General features: G+C 51.3%; 1 protein-coding gene across 9 annotated transcripts in view; it reads right to left on the reverse strand.

The window, feature by feature from the left end:
* Positions 1 to 17,547, reverse strand: part of Mad1l1 (mitotic arrest deficient 1 like 1) — a 308,954-nt gene that overhangs the window by 120,563 nt on the left and 170,844 nt on the right. For all 9 annotated transcript variants that reach the window (XM_063234039.1, XM_063234036.1, XM_063234037.1 and 6 more), the window contains one exon: positions 11,519 to 11,575. In XM_063234039.1, the coding sequence (XP_063090109.1) occupies positions 11,519 to 11,575 (57 nt within the window). The remainder of the gene's footprint in view (positions 1 to 11,518; positions 11,576 to 17,547) is intronic.

Here is a 17,547-nt window from a genome sequence, read left to right on the forward strand (position 1 = left end):
GGTGGCAGTCCCTCATCCTTAGGGACACCTTTCAGTCAACAGTGAGCGGCCACTGGTGGCATTTCTCAGTGGGGATATGACATCCGCAATGCGCTGGACACATCTGCAGAGGAGACCTGTCTCACCCTGTGCACAGCTCCCGAGTGTCCTGCCAATGCTCACACTGTTGCCAATGCTATTTATAATTATTTGCACTGAGATCCAGAAACCAGTGCCTTTGGTAAAAGCACAAGTTGTGTTTGGTAAGCACAACACATTTTCCAGAGTGGCATCTGCAGTGCCACCCAGGGAAGACCCTGCATGCCCAGAACTTGGTTAACACTGTTCATCACTATAGAGACCCACGTTACAGAGGTAGGCTGAAGTCCCTACCTTAGCAACCCATGGTGCCAGTGGCCCAGCAGCAGCCAGTATAGTGAACCCACAGTGTACAGTGAACCCATAGCCAGGACAGTGAAAAAGAGGCAGGGTCCTTTCACTGCAATGCTTATGTCCTCTTGTCCAGTTTGCATCTTGAACATGCAGCATGTGACTACAAATCACTGTCCTTCTGTTCCTGCCAGCTCATGCTTAGCTCAGTACTGTACCTTGCTGTTTCTAAAACTGCAAACACAGGCAGCCAAGGAAGAAGACACTGCAGCTTGTGTGCTGTCATGGGGGCTGCAGGGCAAGCAGGGCTGAGAGTACCTGGTGAGCTAAGTCATATGCAGACAGCAAAGTCATCACAAAGGCAAACAAACCAAAAAGCACATGTCTGAAGTCTTATTGCTTCAGGTGAACCTCAGGAGCAAACCTATACTGTTCCTACAGGCTGAGCCACAACAGTCCCTTCTTCCCTGCCACGAGCCCATTAGCCACTCATAGGACCTGTCTGCCTGAGGTCTCCAAGTTGTTCCAGCCACCAACTTCTGTCAGCATCTGACCCTAGAAAGGGAACCAGGCTGCTGAAGAGGCAGTCAGGCAGGGCCACCCCGCCCCAAGTGACAGGGCCAGGGTAGAGAAGCGGTAAGAAGGGGCATGGAGCAAGGAACAGGCTGAGGAGGGAGGTTTCTAGAAGGCACGGGAGCACAATGGGGTTGGAGCAGCATGGGTATAACAGAGAGGTCCAACATCCTAGAAATGTGGGAAATCTGGAGGCCCCAGAAAGACTACACCGGTAAGCAAGGGGAATCTGCTCCTAGCACTAAAACCCTGAGCTCAGAGAGTCTCTCCTCTGACTGACAGCAGGGAAAGACCAAGAGCCACAGGGAGCGGAGTGACTCCTGCACCACACCACTGCCATAGACGCCATAAGTGGGTGGAGGAGAAGCTGAGGGACAAGGCCAGGCCATGGCAGCGGGGGTGGGGGGGTGAGGACACAAGGATGGGGCAAAGGATGAGGCCAGGGGGCTCTGGGGCCCATCACAGGCCTGGAAGCAGCACCATGTCTAGAACACTCTCTTCTTCAGACCCACAGTGTCCAGCATGAGTGAAATATTTACAAACAGGTGAAATTACCTTAACACACCAGAGAGTGTCATATAACAAGGACTACCAGCCTCAATTAAGTGTTCCCCACCTGCCCTTTACAGGTAGAGAAAACCTATGCATTACATCTCCAAAGACTGCAGACCAAGCCTCACTCTCCAAACCTGCTGAGCACAAATTTTCAGCCCTGTTCTGGAACCATAGGAGAGTAGCCCCATGAAGCAGTTCAGCCCAGGCCATAGACAGGAGACCATGCAATGGGGCAATAATGGGGTAGGGAAGAGCCTCTACAGTGAGGCCTGATGGACAAGAGCCCAATTGTGACCAGGATTAGCCATCAGAGGCCTTGAGGCCCTACAACCAAGAAGCACTCTATCAAGTAACCTGGATTGAGTTTTCTACCTCTCCAGATACACAGGTGCATAGTCTTGAAAGCAAGAGTACACTTCTGTGGGCTTACACTTCTCTGGTATGCCCAGAGAGGGCCAGGCACATAGCATACCAATGGGAAAGCCAGCCCTGAGCAGGCCTGGAGGGCCTTTCTCTCCAGCTGTGGCTCCTCAGCAGCCAGGTCAGCCTGCAAGGAATCTGCCCCTGTAATCCAGTGTCTTGCTGAACCCTGTGCCCATACCACATGTGCAGACTGAGTGTATGTTTGGTGCCAAAGTAGCTTTCCCTCTGCCCCACTGATCATCTCTTCCCTGACATAACCCTGGCTCCAGGAAAGCATTGCCGCCTGTCCTCCATGATCTCTCTGCACCCTTCCTTCCATGACCACATCAGATGGGCCAGGTGAGTCTATTCATGCCCAAGCCGCCATTGTGGGTAGGTCCTTCAAATGCAGCACCTCCTGCTGTGTCCAGGACCACAGGGAGGCAGAGGCACAAAGCCACACCAGGGGAGTGAGGTAGGGACACAGTTGGGTGAGGAAGCCAGTTCTTATAAAAGATAAGAAAGTCCATGAATCACTTTAATGTCAGGTTAGATATCATTAAAGAACAAAACCAAAACACAGGCAACCTAAAGACACAACAGTATAAACTACTCAAAATAAAAAGAGAGGGAAGGAGGGGAGATGGGGGCAGGGGAGAAGGAATTATTTCTAAAAGTAAGAAGATCAAAACTAAGCTGTGGCTCAAGTTCAGGCCTCCTCGATGGGTTATCTGGATGGAGGCTTTTCCAAACAACAGCTACAAGACTCCCACATGTCTAAGAAACCCCAAAAGCCCCAAGCACGAGAAACATGAGGAAAAGTACATGCCACATTTAATCAAATCAAAACTAGTGATAAATGATCTTAAAAGCTTTCAGAGAAACAGACTTGTTTCGTAAGAAAGCTAACAACAAGGATGGAAGTGGATTTGCCATTGGAAAAAATGCCAGTGAAGTGTCACTGGAATGACAGCCTTTTAGTCCTAAAAGGAAACAACAGCTATGACCCAAAGAGTGACTAAAAGAACAAAGTTTTAGTAAGACTGATAAAAGAAAAAAGAAAAGCCAAGTTACTAAAATCAGAAATGAAAGAAGCAGCAATACAACCAACCTTACAGAAATAGAATTATAGAATACCAAGAGCAACTGTGTATTCTGTCAACCAATTAGAGAATCTAGAAGGAATGGATAAATTCCTAGGAACCCACAAGACACCAGCAACCAAGATTCAGCAGCTTACTGAGAGGATCCTACATCATGACCGGTGGGACTGATACCAGGCATGCAAGGGTCATTTGACATAGGAAAATCAATTGATGTAATACACACTAATAGGGTGAAGGAAAAAACCCATAGGGTCATCACAGTTGGGGCAGAAAAAGCATTTGACAAAATCCAATTCTCTTTCAACACAAAAATACTCAATAAAGTAGGACTAGAAAGAAGCTTCTGTAACATGGTAAAGGACACAAATGAAAAACCTATAGCTAACACCAGCTTCGATGACAGACTGACAGGTCTCCCCTGAGATTGTGAATTGAGACAAGGACATCCACTTTCTCCACTGCTATTCAGCTTTGTCTCTGAATTTCTAGTCAGAGCAACCAAGTGAGAACAAGAAATAAAAGGCATCTCAACTATAAAGGCAGAAATAAAACTCTCCTAATTCACAGATGACATGACCTCATCTATAGAAAGCTCTACAAATTGTAAGGACTCTATGAGAGCTAATAAATGCATTCAACAAAGCTGTAGGGTACAAAATCAAGACAAAAACATCAGTGGTATTTGTACAGACTAGCTATGAACAATCCAAAAAGAAAATTAAGAAAGCAATTTTGTTTATACCAAAGAGAATAATATACTTACAAATAAGGTTAACTAAGAACATAAAAGACCCTTAATGGTACAAACTATAAAACACTGCCAAAAGAATTACAACCAATGTAAAGACTTTCCAGGCTCAGGTTTAGAAGATAATACTGTTAAGAGAGCAATCCTCTCCAAAGTTATCTATAGATTCAGTACAACCCATCACAATCCTAATTGTCCTTTTTTTTTTTTTTTTGGCAGAAATGGAAAAACATGTTCCGAAATTCATATAGCATTGCAGGAGGCCCTAAAGTGGTAAGACAGTCTTGAAGGGAAAAGACAAAGAAAGTTGAAGGAATCCCATTAACTTAGTACACGGCTACAGTGACTAGAACAATGTGGCACTGACATAAGAAAAGATGAAAATCAATGGCAGAACTGAGCTCAGAAATAAACCTACCTATATCAGGTGGTTTTTCAACCGGCATGCCCAGACCGCTGAACAGCTGAACGGGGAAAGGAGTTTCTTCAGTGAACAGTGCCAGGACCACTGGACATCCACATGCAAAATGATAAGGTTGGACCCATATAAAAAATTAACTCCAAATGGATCAAAACGGATGCATAAAAGCTAAAATTTAAAACCTCAGAAGAAAACATGGGAGTGAATCCTCCTGACCTTGGATCTGGCAGTGGCTTCTTAGACATGCCACCAAAGCATGGCAACAATGAAGTTGATAAAACGAACTTCATGGAAACTAAAACTTTGTCCCAAAGGACAACATCAGGAGAGTGAAAAGACATTCTACAAAAGAGGAAAAGCATTAGCAAACCATTCCAGTGTCTGGAATATACAAAGAATTCCTGTAATTCAAAAATAAAAAGTCATCTAATTTAAACAAGGGCAAAGGACTGCAAGAGACAGTTTTCCCACAAAGTTTCAAGTGGCCGGTGAGTGCTGGAGAGGTGGTGCACACCCACCAGGGGACCCCTGAGCAGAACGGTAAGCAGGGAAGCACAGACGCTCCTGTGTCTGCTCTCATTCCTGCCCGATTTGGCAACTCACATCTTCTCTCACTTATTTCTGATGGGTCTGGCTAGAAGTTATGAACTGTGTGGATCTCACCGAACTGACCGTGATCTTCTTCTAGAATCCGTTGGCCACCGTGACTGAGATGAGAACAACTTCTGAGTTTCGGGTGGGAGGCAGAGAGGCAGAGAGCAGAGCCGAGTGTAAGCACAGGCCTCTAGGCTGAGGTGGGGCCCTAAACTCTAAGACAGCTGAGCCAGCATCCCATAGCAGGCTCAAACCCCAGACGGCTGGGCTCCCGTGAGAGCCACTGCAATGAGTCCATTCAGAACACAGCCCCTGGCAGCTGTCCTGCTCGGATAGGCCTGACTCCTTGACTGCCAGGGGCCCTCTGCCCACAGGCCCCTCCTACCAGCTTCACTTTTGGCCCCAGGGCTTCATAGAACATAAATGCTACTAGAGCTTGTGGCCAACTCCCTGGCACAGTACAGCTTTTAAATGGAGACATGTGTTTGGGTTTGAGAGGATGCATGGTTTGATCCTGAGGTCCTATAAGTTAGGGGAGCTGGGTAACCTGCTCTTTCTACCCCAACAGCAGTTTTAATCATTTGGCAGCAGCCAGGCACTGGAGTGAGCCTGTGCTGTCCCATCTTTTATTCACTCAACAGGTGCGATATTGTGCCAGTGGTCACGGATGGTGTTGATGGCACTGAGGTCCAAGGCTCGGAGGAGCATCAGGCTCTCTAGAACCCAATCTGGATAGATTTCTCAGGTCTTACAGAAATGATGCTAAGGTCAGAGTAGAAACCTGGCAGAGGCCAGGTTCTGTTCTCCAGTTCCATCAGCACCTAGGAAGCTCTCTGGAGCCACTGCTTCTTGGTGAGGGGATGAAGGGACCCAAGTCAAGCCCTGTACTCCAATTCCACTCCAGTCTGGAGTGGTGCTAAAGCAGCCAGCAGCCAGTGATAGCTCACCCATGCACCCCAGGGTATGTCATCACCTGAGAGGGAAACTCCTCCTCAGGCAAGAAAGATGGCTACAGTGCACAGCAATGGGGTCCCTGCCCTGGAAAGCCAGCTTACCACCTGGAGCCATCCTCAGGTCCCCATCGGGGGAGCAGAGAGGCCCAGCTCCCAGGGAACGGTACTGGACCATTATAATGAGAAGGTCCAGGTAGCCAAATGGCAGGGTGAGCGCTGAGTCAGCTGTGCCTTGGCTCCAGAGCAACAGGGGACAGGGAGTCCCTGAGGGGCAGCGCAACTGGGAAGAGCTAACATTTCAGATGCAAAACACAGAAATCTAGCTCTGATACCTAGAAGAACTAGGGTGAGGGCAAGACTCTCCCATGCATGGAATTACTCCATAATTTTTAACAATAATTCCCTTTTTTGGTTATTATAGGTTAAATCTTTTTAAGTTTCAGGGGTGGAATCCACAGAGATTTTCTCTGAGTCTCATCTCCCTCCCCTGACCCCAAAAGAGGCCATAAAAGAGCAATCTACAAGTAACAGGCACTGTAAGACACCCAGGAATAAACCTAACAAGAGATGGGTGAGAATCTCTAAAATAAAACCAACTAAAGCAAAGGACAGAGGAGACTAATGTGAGGACAATCTAGGCTCCCAGGCGGGGGTCCACCAGCAAGTATGGGCTGTTCTTGGGGTTCTTGGGAGCTCACCACCTAGGACAATGACAACAAGAGCAGTGATGACAATCATGCGTCACACAAAGACAGCATGAACAGCACATGCCTGCCAAGAAGGTGGCTAGGAGAAGAGAAGAAGGGTGCAGCTGATTTCAAGGGGAAGCCAGGCTCTCCTGGACATTCCAGGAGGCAGGGACAGCAAGCGAGTCACACAGTGGATGGTGTGATCAGAGAGGGGAGGGACTCAGGCAGGAGTCGTGGGACAGCAGGCCCCACAATGCGCTGAGGGCTTGGGTGAAGACTTCCCTGTACAAGAATAGAGCCAGGAGCACCGCCAGGCACACACAGCAAGGGGAGGAAAAGACAGTGTTGTACATGAGCATCTGTCCCCCAAAACCAAATGCTGAAATCACACTCAAGGGGTGGCAATTAGGAGGGGTCTAACAACTGGGACCAGTGACCTCCCAGAGGGTCCCGACAGCTTCCTCTGCCCTCCAGCGTGTGAGGCACAGCAAGAAGCAGGGGGCAGCCCTTGCCCAACATGGAACCAGCCAGTACCTGGATGTTAGGCTTCCAGTCTCCAGAGCTGAACCATAAATCCGTGTGGCTTTAGGCTGCCCCAGTGTGTGGCATTTTTGTTATAGAGGCAAGACGGGTCTGAGCCATGCAGCCATCAAGTGGCCTTGATTCCTCAGAGCAAAGCCCAGAAGGACACCTAGCAAAATAGATAAGTTTACTTCAAAGGTAAACATGCTTATGGCGAGTCATTCACACAGATACCTGGCTGGGCCCCACAGGATGCCTTACTAGTGTATACTCAGAGCTAAACTGAGGGTAAAGGAAACTTCACTAGGTGAAGGCAGAGAGCCCCACAACAGCTGCACTGGGGCCCAAGGGAGAACCAGGGCATTGGTGTTGCTCAGAAATGCTTTACCAAATAGCTGGGTCTTTTCAAATGCATGAGCTCACAGGCCTTATGAGGCTTCTGAGGCCCATCATTCCTTTTGCAGAGGCTCACTGAAGTCACACAGCAAGGCAGGCAGTAGGCGTGGTGCAGGGAGAGCCCCAGCCTGTGCAGGGTGGAAGAAGCTCTAAGGTGGGGCATCCACAAGAGGCTGAATGCACGTTGGGCAGCTGATGGCAGGAGGCTGCAGTTTTAGACTTCAGACCCACTTGGGGACATCCTGTCCCAAAGAGCCCCTCCCAGCTCAGGACATTTACACATGGGGCCCTTAGGGCTGGCATGGCAGGAAGTTACCTGGTTCCCAACCAGGAGTGGGTCCCCAGTCTGCAGAACAGCCTCATGGTCTCCACACTTGCTTCCCTACATGCCCACCACACACAGAGTTCTCTCACCCCAGCACAGGTCACTAGATAGAGGTGCAGAGGGGGAAAGGTGGTGGTCAGTCCTAGAATTCAGGGCAGTAGAAAAGCTGGGCTGGTGTGCAGACTTACGGGCAGGTCCCACTCAGATGCAGTCACAGTGCTGAGGGCAGCCTGTTTCTCCTCTGCCTGTGCAGCTTGGCCTCAATGCTAGCAAGGACAGTGTGTCACAATGTCACTTGGTGGGACCAGCCCTGCCAGGTTTGCACACAGCACTGGCCCCTGAGGATAAGCCAGAGCTCTCTGTAAACGGCTCTTGCACATGGGAGGTCCCCACATCTGATTCTTCTCTGCACAGAACAGTGGGATTGGCCTGCCTGCTTTAGAAATAAAACCAAAAAGCATAGTTGGCACACAGTTCATGGTTGGGCCAGGCAACAGCCATGGTTCTTCTCTGGGGCAGATCCATCACTGGGTCTGGAGCAAGGGGGAGGAGCCCCCAGGATGAAAAATGGGAATGAAGGAAAATGACTGCTTAATTACACCGAGGTGTGCGGGGTGTAGTGCCTCTGACATCAGAAACTAAGTCTCCAATTCTCACTCCCCGAAGTATATAAACTATTCGAGGGTTTTTTATAGTTGTAATCAAAAAACCCATTTCTCCAGCCACTGCTGGCCATATCTAATTAGGGTGAGGTGTGTTAACGACACAAGTATGGCCCAGACATTTCCCCTTGTTACGTTAATTGTGTTTAAAGAAAAAAGCATGAACCTTTCTTATGCTTACTAATTAGTGTGATTTGCTAATTAATAACAGACAGTCAAACTGTCTTTGTCCTGTCTTCAGCAATTTGTTAAAGACATTTACAATTCTCCTCTTTCTCCTAGTGGACTCACTGTGTGAGGAACAGTAGGCAGGGGCTGTGAGCTGGTAGATGGGGTAGTGCCAGGGCCTGCAGTGTCCCCAGCTGTCATGCCTTGCTCATGTGAAGATTTCCCCTAAGTCCCATTTCCCAGGGCTGGGTGTCCCTTGCCCTGACAGTGCCCCCTTCCTGGCATCCCTGCCATAGAGAGAGAAGGAGAAGTGAAACAAAGAATGTGAAGTAAAGGGGAGACAAGGTAGAGTCAGATGAAAATCCCAGTTGGGTGCAGTGCCACATGCCTATAATCCCAGCACTGTGGGAGGCCGAAGCAGGAGGATCACAAGTTCAAGCTTAGCCTGGGCAACTTAGAGAAACCCTATCTCAGAAAAAAAAAAAAAAAAAAAGGCTGCGGATGTAACTGACTGTAAAAGTCCTGGGTTTTAAAAACACAGCAGGGAGATCACCACAGCCCCACCCTAAATGAGCCTGCAGAAACCCACCTGAGGTGCTACTGTCCACCTGTTTGCAGCAGTCTTGGGGCCAGTCAAGAGTCAGCTCAGAGATGAGGCCCCATACACCCTGACCATCTCCTTGGGGTCAGAGAATAATAACACTTCATCAAAAACTTCTATAGGGTATCCCAAGACCCTCGGCAAGCTGGGGGAGGGCTTCTGCACACAAGTTAGGGTATGAATCCTAGAATGGGGTTCCCAACCTGACTGTGGCTGAGCAGAAATAAAACATCCTGCCCAGGGCCCCTAACATCCCAAGTCAATGGCTGCAGTGGGCCAGATACTTCGAAGCTCAGGATTTCATATAGAGACAGAAAGTGGAGTGGGGTGGGCAGCAGGTGAGAGGCAGGTGAGCCAGAAGCCGAGTCCCACTAAATATACCGATAGTCCCCAAGGGCCAAGGCCTCCCACTTCTCCAGGGTAGGGTCCAGGGCCAGTGGTTTTTCCAAAGCCCCACAGAAGCCAGGGTCAAGGCATTTGAGCTTCTGCAGCAAAACAGGGGATCTAAACTTAAGGACAGCCCTAGGCAACCACCCAGCTGCTCAGCCACAGCGCTATGGGCCTGGCATGTGCTTAGCACAACTCATTTCTAATTCTTCTTGCCTCATGTACATTATGAAAACAAGGCCCCTGGGCACGCTTCAATTCAGGTCAACACTGAGGAAGTCATGCATGGTGACATTCTGAACATCAGGGTCTCCCCGGGCTGTGCAAATGGATGTGCCAGTCCTCAAGGAACTCCTCCGCCCACCCCACCTGTGGCTTCCCCAAAGTCAACACTGAACAGGGCCTTGCTGGAGGAGCCTGCAGGGCCCAGTTAATGAGGACAGAGCACGGAAAGGCCAGGGAACAGACAGCAGTAGTAGGGCTGCCCACAGGAGAAGGAGCATGGAGGCAACAGCAAATGGGGGAGGAGGAAGGTCCAGAGGGGCTTCTGGGAGAGCTATGCACAGTCACTGCCCCCCGCTCCTGGCACCCAGGGGCCACGGCCTACAGCTTGCAGCCCTGTCCTTGTCCCAGCCCCAGGAAGCTGCCCCCATCACAGCAACTTGCTTTCCCTGCTTATCAGGGCAACTATTCTCCCAGGACCCATCTTGCTACCCAGCCTCTGCCCGTCTCCTGCATGTCCAGAGCCAACCCCTGGGCAGGGCTGTCCACACTTGAACCAGAGGCCAGTCCTGCCTGCCCTCACCCTGCATGCTGAGACCACCCAGGATGCTACCCCAGAACCAAGGGCTTGCTGCTGCTCACATAGCTCCGTCTGGCAGCCAGTTCAATCTTTATACCCCACACCCCAAGGACAGAAACATCGTCCAAAGGTTGAGGGTCAATTCTGACCCATCAGCCCCAACTCAGGAGCCCTAGCCTAGTATCTAGCAGGTCCCTGACATCCCCTCCACTCATGCTGCAGCAGTAACCTGGGTTCCTAGTTCTAGTATTTTCTAGGGAGCATGCATCTACCTTTTTCAAATCTGACTGCTCACCACTGCCCACTACAATCTTGGTCCTGCCCTGCCCTGGTCCCCTGTCCCAATGACTCCTGTGCACAGAGCTGCCAGGCCATCTTCCTAAGAACAGAAGCATCAGGTGCACATGGCAGAAGAAGCTTGAGTCCCAAAAATCTCTGAGACTACCATGGGGTGGACTTGGAAAAGGGAGTGAGGCCTGGCTCAGGGAGGATGGCTGCCACCCCTGCCCCAGTGAGATCACGCCTTCACTGGGGGTGCTGGGGAGGGAGGGGCACAAGTCTGCATGGCTGGACCCTGTCCACCTTCAGCCTTGCTGTCTCTAGGACTTTCCAAGTCCCTTCCAATCCTAGCTTTTTCCACTGTCCCCTCCTGCCACCAGCTCAGGGTCACTTGGGCCTTAGCTCCAGGCCCTTCTACAGAAGTTCAGTTCCCCTCATCTTCTCCCCAAACTGGAAGTGGGCTTCAGTGACATTTTGCTGTTCATTAATAGTTCAGCTCTCATGCTTAGCACTTTAGCCATGAGGGCAGGACTGTGTACCACTGTGGCTGTGTCCACAGAAGTGGCAACAATGTCCCTTGGTGCTGCTGAGGTGACAGACAACATACCAAAGCTCTGCACAGCCTCCCCTGTGTGTCTAGCCCTCTCTGGCCTGACTTGCCATTGCTGGGCTGGGTTGGAGCCTCCCTGTAGTCCCCATAAGCTACCCAGAGGTGCTTGACCTCAGGCACCTGAGCATCACCCATCTGGCTCTTTGTGCTCTAGCAGGGACTCACGTTTGTGGCACCACATGCACAGGCAGTGATCTTACTGGGAAAAGCAAAACTGGGGTCAACCACAAAGAGGCCACCGGCTCATGCTTGCAAGATGCATACTGAGAGGGACCAGAGCCCTGTTGAAACCCAGGGCTCACAGTGGCGTAAACCAGCTGCCCTTAGGAACCTGGGGATACCATTGCTGGACTCACCATGTCGGCTCTCTGCTTCTGGCCTCCTAGCTCCTCCATGGCCTGTGACAGTTGAGCCTGCAAGACAGGACCGACAGGGTCAGGGCTGTTGGTAAGACTCACGCCTGTTCCTATCCCAGCACCCCACTGTGTCCACCTCTCCCTGCTTAGTGGCAGGTAAGGGACTAGGTAGCGGAGGGCTGAGCTGCCACCCCAGAAAGGCCTAGAGTCTCCCAATTGGAGAAGTGGCACCTGGGAAACATAAAAACCCAAATTCCATCAAACTCTGCCCCTCAGTTATAGGAGAAGACAGGAGGGTACCAAGAATGGGATATAGCAAAGGACAAAACAAACTATCTCCCCCACACTGTGGAAGAATTGCTTGAGTCCCAGAAAATCTCTGCAGCTCCCCAACATGGCTACCTAGGGGTAGACCTGGGAAGGGGCAGTGAGGCCTGGCCTGTATCCACTGGGTTCAGGCAGAGAAAGGAAGGAGGGCCTGATCAGCCAGGGATGGCCTCCTCCTAACCAAGAGCCCCTGTGAGCACCATGTTAGGCCACAGCCTTGGAGGCAGGGATCAGTCAGCTCTGCTCTGTGCTGGAGCCATATCTTTGTACTGCCTGGCCTCTGCTGGAGCAGGCTAGTGACCGAGTTCACTCCTTGGGAAAGCCCAGCAAGGGCCCCCATGAAACAGGTACAGCCCAGGCTTCAGAGCAGGAGCAGGCACCTAGGTGAGGGTGCAATGACAAATCCTAGTACTGCCCAGTACCTTAAATTCCTTGAGGCTCTATAGACAATTGTCATCAGGCCAAGATGACCTCACAGCATGAGGGCAGATCATGGTGCTCACAGGCCCTGCTGAGGGCCCCTCTCCTGGGCAGGAAGTGATGTGTGGAGAGAGGCAGGGATGGTCACAAGGGAACAGCTCTGCCCTGAGCCAGCCATTGTGGGCTCTGTCTATAAATGCCAACCATGCATAGGTACTTGGGAGGGAAGAAGGTCACTCTTGCAGACCTAGGGCCAGCCCTGACACAGCAGCAGCCTTCTGTGAGCAGGGCTGTGAGAGGCAAGATGATGCATTTCTGTCTCTCCCCTCTGTCCCCCATACAGCTGGGTTTGAGCAGGGAGCAATAGCTGGACCTTCTCCTCTGGGACTCTATCCAGGTCTGAGGAGCCAGTGGACACAGAAGGCAACCTGCAGAACCCACCAGAAGAGAAGCGCCCTAGGACCAAGCTCTCTGTCTGCGCTGGCACACATAATCCTTCTGCTCTGCCCAAGGATGCTGCCCCCCACTGTGTCACCCGCAAGTGGAACTCAGCTAGTACACAAACCCCCACCATCTGATCAGTCTCTGGAACACATTAAACACCTACAAAGCAATAAGAAAAACACAAACATGACAGAAAAACGGGCAAAGATGCAAAGCGACTTCTCCCAGAAAAGGAAACACACGCGGCCAGCAAACACACAGACAGGTAATTAACATGGATAGTAATTAGGAAAATGCAAATCAGGACCAACAACGAAATACCACTTTGCAACCATTTGGTTGGCAAACATGAAGAACTCTGGCAGCACTGGGATCTGGAAAGGAAGTAAATCAATTGAATCTTGTCCATGCGGATGGTGGGAATGAAAACTAGAAAATGCAAAAACAATTTGGTATTTCCTTAAAGTTTAACAACATCTGCATCAGTTTACATCTGATAACCTGGAACTCGGTAATTCCCACTGAAGGTATATATTGAGAGAAACTATTAAACACGCTTTGGCTGCCCCCGTTCTGCCCAGGCACTAAAGGTCAATGAGCAGCAGCTGCCTACTCCAACCAACCTGGTGTCCACATCTGAAGACTAGCAGGGCATCCTAGAACTCAGCCGGTGCCTGATCAAATACTGGCATCTGGAGATGCCTAGAGAGGCTCATACTATGTCAGCAGAACATATTCTGTGAGCTTCTACCAGCTCCAGGGAGAACCACACCTTGGTAAAAGAAGTGGCCAGAACCAAACTCCAGAATACACACTGTCTTTTCTAGCAACTGGAATCTCATCACATGGCCCAGCCATGCTTCTCTGGCAAGGTCTCCCACACACACAGCCCAGGTGGGCAACAGAGCTTACTCTATGGGGTACCTGTGGGGAGGAGGCCATCCCAGCCACATCTGTGCCCTGGATAGAGGCAATGTCAGTCACCATATCCACATCTAGACATCAGATTCCTTTTGAAGTTCTAGGCCTGAGTAATAGAAGCATAGCCATCACCACAAAAAAACTGCAGGATCTGTGCCAGAATGACACTCATGCCCAGGTCTCCCTGCAAGAACAGTCTCGAGGAGTTGGTCACTGCATCTCCCTTCACAGAACAGACAGGGCAAGGCCAGCACAGCACCTCTCATGGAGGCTGCTTCCTCCACAGCACTGGGAGGAAATAATGATGGCTTGGGATTCCTCAGAGGACTCACAGCCTATAGCCCAGGCAGGGGCAGAAAGGCTAGCAGGAGGCAGTGGACAGCACAGGGCCCAGGCAATGCTGGTGTCTCTACAATGGACAGTGTCACACTTGTCAGAGCAGCTCCTTGTGATGGCATCAGTGCTGGCTGCATCCCATACCACTGCAGGGGCTTTAAGAAGGGAAGCTGTCCACACAACCACTCACCTGGCTTTCTCTTGGAGATCTCCTGCCAGACAGGGCCAGACTACATTCAAAGCAGGAGACCCACCAAGATCTCTTGGCTCCCACCAGCTATTCTTGTCTGCCCATAGCTAGCCTCGGCCCACTGGCCCACACATCTGGGCAAATGGCTGGCCTAGGTGGTCATATATCATATCCATTCTGGTCATGCTCTACATGGACAAGCTCCTGGCTCTGACCAAGATGTTGTCACTACAAAGAATCCAAGAAGGGCACATGCCTGGATGGTGTGCTAGAGCCCAGAGTGGGTCACAGGTAGGTGAGGAGAAGGTGCAGTCCCTGTTAGCCATGGACAGGTGGCCAAGGAGGATCCCAAGGACAAAGCGACTAGGGTTGGTGTCGCACTGAGGCAGCTGCCCCAGGGAGACATGCACTAGCTGCAACATGTAGATGCTGCAGCAAGGCCGCAGCAGGGCTATTTTTATCCTGAAGTGTGAAGTGGCTGCCTGATGACTGGGCACCCCTGTTGTGTACAGTGAGCCCACAGTGCAGCAGAGAAACCTGCAGGTGGCCAGGAGCTGAGACAGGATGCCACAGAACCCTGTAGGGGACTGTGACAGCTTCTGCAGACTGTGGGATGGCCCGGCAGAGAAGACCAGTGAGCAGAGCACCAGGCCTGCAGAGAGGCCAATGCCCATGCAGACAGGTCCCCAAAATTGCAGTCAATGCAGAAGAGGATGGGACTCAGCCCAGGCCCCTGGCTTCCTTGTCTAGCTCACACAGGTTTGGGACACCATGAGACAATGGGCCAATCATCTGAGAGTCTGTCCAGGCCACAGAATCAGGAACTGTTCTAGGCTGAGTGCTCTCTGCCTAGCAGGGACCCCAGAGGATGTGACCAAGGACACAGAACCCTTTGGTATGAACTGCAAAGCCCGGCTTCAGACCTTGCGAGGATGGATGCAGGGAGAGCAGGAGTGGGCTCTGCTGGGAAGGGTGAGATAGACATGGATCCTCTTACATCCTCATACTCTGCAGGACACTGGTTCCCAGGTGTGGCCTGGAGCTGCTCCCACCCCTCAACATGCACGAGGTCAGAGATGCTGTGGGAAGAGCCCAGCAACTGTGCTTTCACAAGCCTTGGAGACACCAATGCAAGTTCATGTCTGTCTGAAGATGGGGCTGCAGGGACTGAATATGAAGCCACACAACAAACGTCTCCACCTGTCAGCCGAGTGGCCTTCAAATGATGATCTCTGCAAATCTGACGACCTGGGTTCTCGGAGCATTTTTTACTTCCTCTATAAAGGAATCGTCTGCTGTGAGGACCAAGAACCTATGTGGGGAACTTGGCATGACAGTGCAGCAGAAGACAGCATGCAGGATCCCTCCACCGGTGAGTGAGGCAGGACTGGTATTTCAGGTGAAGACTTCGTCCTGCTGACACTGTGCCACTCCTGGGTCGATACCACTGGCTGTCCACTCATGCTGAGGACTGGACCAGAAGTCCACATGCGTGGTCGATCCTGGGGGCTGCCCTAGAGTCAGAGTGCCAGGGTTGCTTTCTTCTACTTGCCTCTCCATCCACTTCTCTCAACTATTTCCTTCCTGCCTGCTTTGTCCAGGCTTGGCAGGGTGCGGCCTTCCCACGTCTTCACGTGGGACAGCAGTAAACAAATACGAGAAGGGAAAGCCCCTTGGGAGTGATGCTGGGACAGACAGCACTGCCAGAGCCCCACGGAAGAAACAAGAGCGGGAGACAGAAGGGAAGTCTATTTTGCCTACATGGGAAGTCAGAAATTACTTTAGATTCACTCTGATCTGAAATTGGGATTTTCCACATATCACCAAACAGCCAGCAGCACCGTAATCTGTTTTAATTAAATAAATTGGAAACACAGATCAGGCCGATGTGTGGAATCAAGGTGCCACACACTCGTATTTATAGCTCCATTGACAGAGGATTCATGACATCTGCTACCATCTTCTGCAGCTGCTTTATTAAATGGAATAAATAAAATCCGTGCAAAACGGCACAGCCCTTACCAGAGCCGGGCCACTGGGATTCTCCCAACTCAACATCTCCAGTTTGTTTTACTGAAATGTTTTGCCTATGTTAGAGCTGGTAGAGGAAGCTACAGGGACAGGACAGGAGTTCTGAGAGAACAAGGCACTACCAGCTCCCTGGCCATGTATGCCTGGAACCTGCACCTGTCCAGCCTGGCCCTGAGGACCCCACCGGCCCACAGACACACCCTTGAGGTATAGTCACAAACACGAAGGTCTACCTCGGGCCACTCTTCTCTACCCTGAGCCTTAGCTTCCGCCATTGCAAAAGGGAGGGAGGCTCTGCCTTGCCCCACGTGGCCAGTGAGAAGATGGATGAGACTGTACAGGCCACAGCCAGGGACCTGCAGCCCAGAGCACTTGCTGAGGAGAAAGCAATGTCCATCACCTTGATTAATTACCTTGGAGTAAAAGCCAGGGTGTCCATGACTCACCCAGAGGCCTGTCCCCCAAAAAAGTCAGGCTGGAGACAGAAAGGGACTCTGGCTGTGGATCTCCAGGCTGGGCGTAGCACTGGCTGCACTGAGCTGGAGTGGGCCTGGACTAGCAATAGGCCATGAGAATACAATCTGCCACCCCATACCTTCTACCAGTACATCTCCTTTGTTCTCCCAGCTCCAGTGGCTTCCCCACCAGCCTCTGGATAAGGAGGACCAGGATGCCCCAGCAGCTCTGCAGCAGCAGCCTGGGAGCCTAGAGCAGCTGGATGGTTGCCCAGAAGTCAGAGCTCTTTGGGGAACAAGGGTGGTCTTTTCCTCCAACCCCACAGCCTGGCCGCACAGGGCAACCCCAGCCCATGAAGAGCCCATGAGGCCTGAAGCTGCCTGGGAGGACTCCTGCCGCCAGTAGGGCCCAGCCTTCCTAGACCTGTCCCCAGCTCACAAATGCTGTCTATGTTCTCACCTGCTTCTGCTCTGGAAAGCAGCACTCATCTTGGCCACAGCTGGAGGGAGGGAGGTAGACTTCACCCATGGGTAGACTGTCAGATCTCACAGAGGACAATGAGATCCTGAGCAGCAAGTGATGGCTGGAGATGCAGGCTGATAGGTGGGTATTATCTTCATGCCTACCTCACATGGGGCACTGCCCTGACTTTCATGGGACTCTACACCTCTATCTCTGTTAACCTGCTTTGTGGCCTGTCATGGCCATGTTGCCCCACTCCCTATCTTATTTCTGTGGGGAGACCAAGACCCAGGGTTCTCTAGGAGCTGGGTCCCCTGTGAGGCCTCCTGCAGCCCCGGTACCCCCAGATGCCCTTCCACTGAGGGTAATGGCTCAGGAGGCACAGGGCAGAGCTACAGCCAGGCCAGCTGGGCTGCAGAGGCCCTCTGGAGTAGTGTGGAGA

This window comes from Cavia porcellus, unplaced genomic scaffold (genome assembly GCF_034190915.1).
Source record: "Cavia porcellus strain 051 isolate PalLab524CR breed Dunkin Hartley unplaced genomic scaffold, mCavPor4.1 scaffold_23, whole genome shotgun sequence".
Lineage (NCBI taxonomy): Eukaryota > Metazoa > Chordata > Mammalia > Rodentia > Caviidae > Cavia > Cavia porcellus.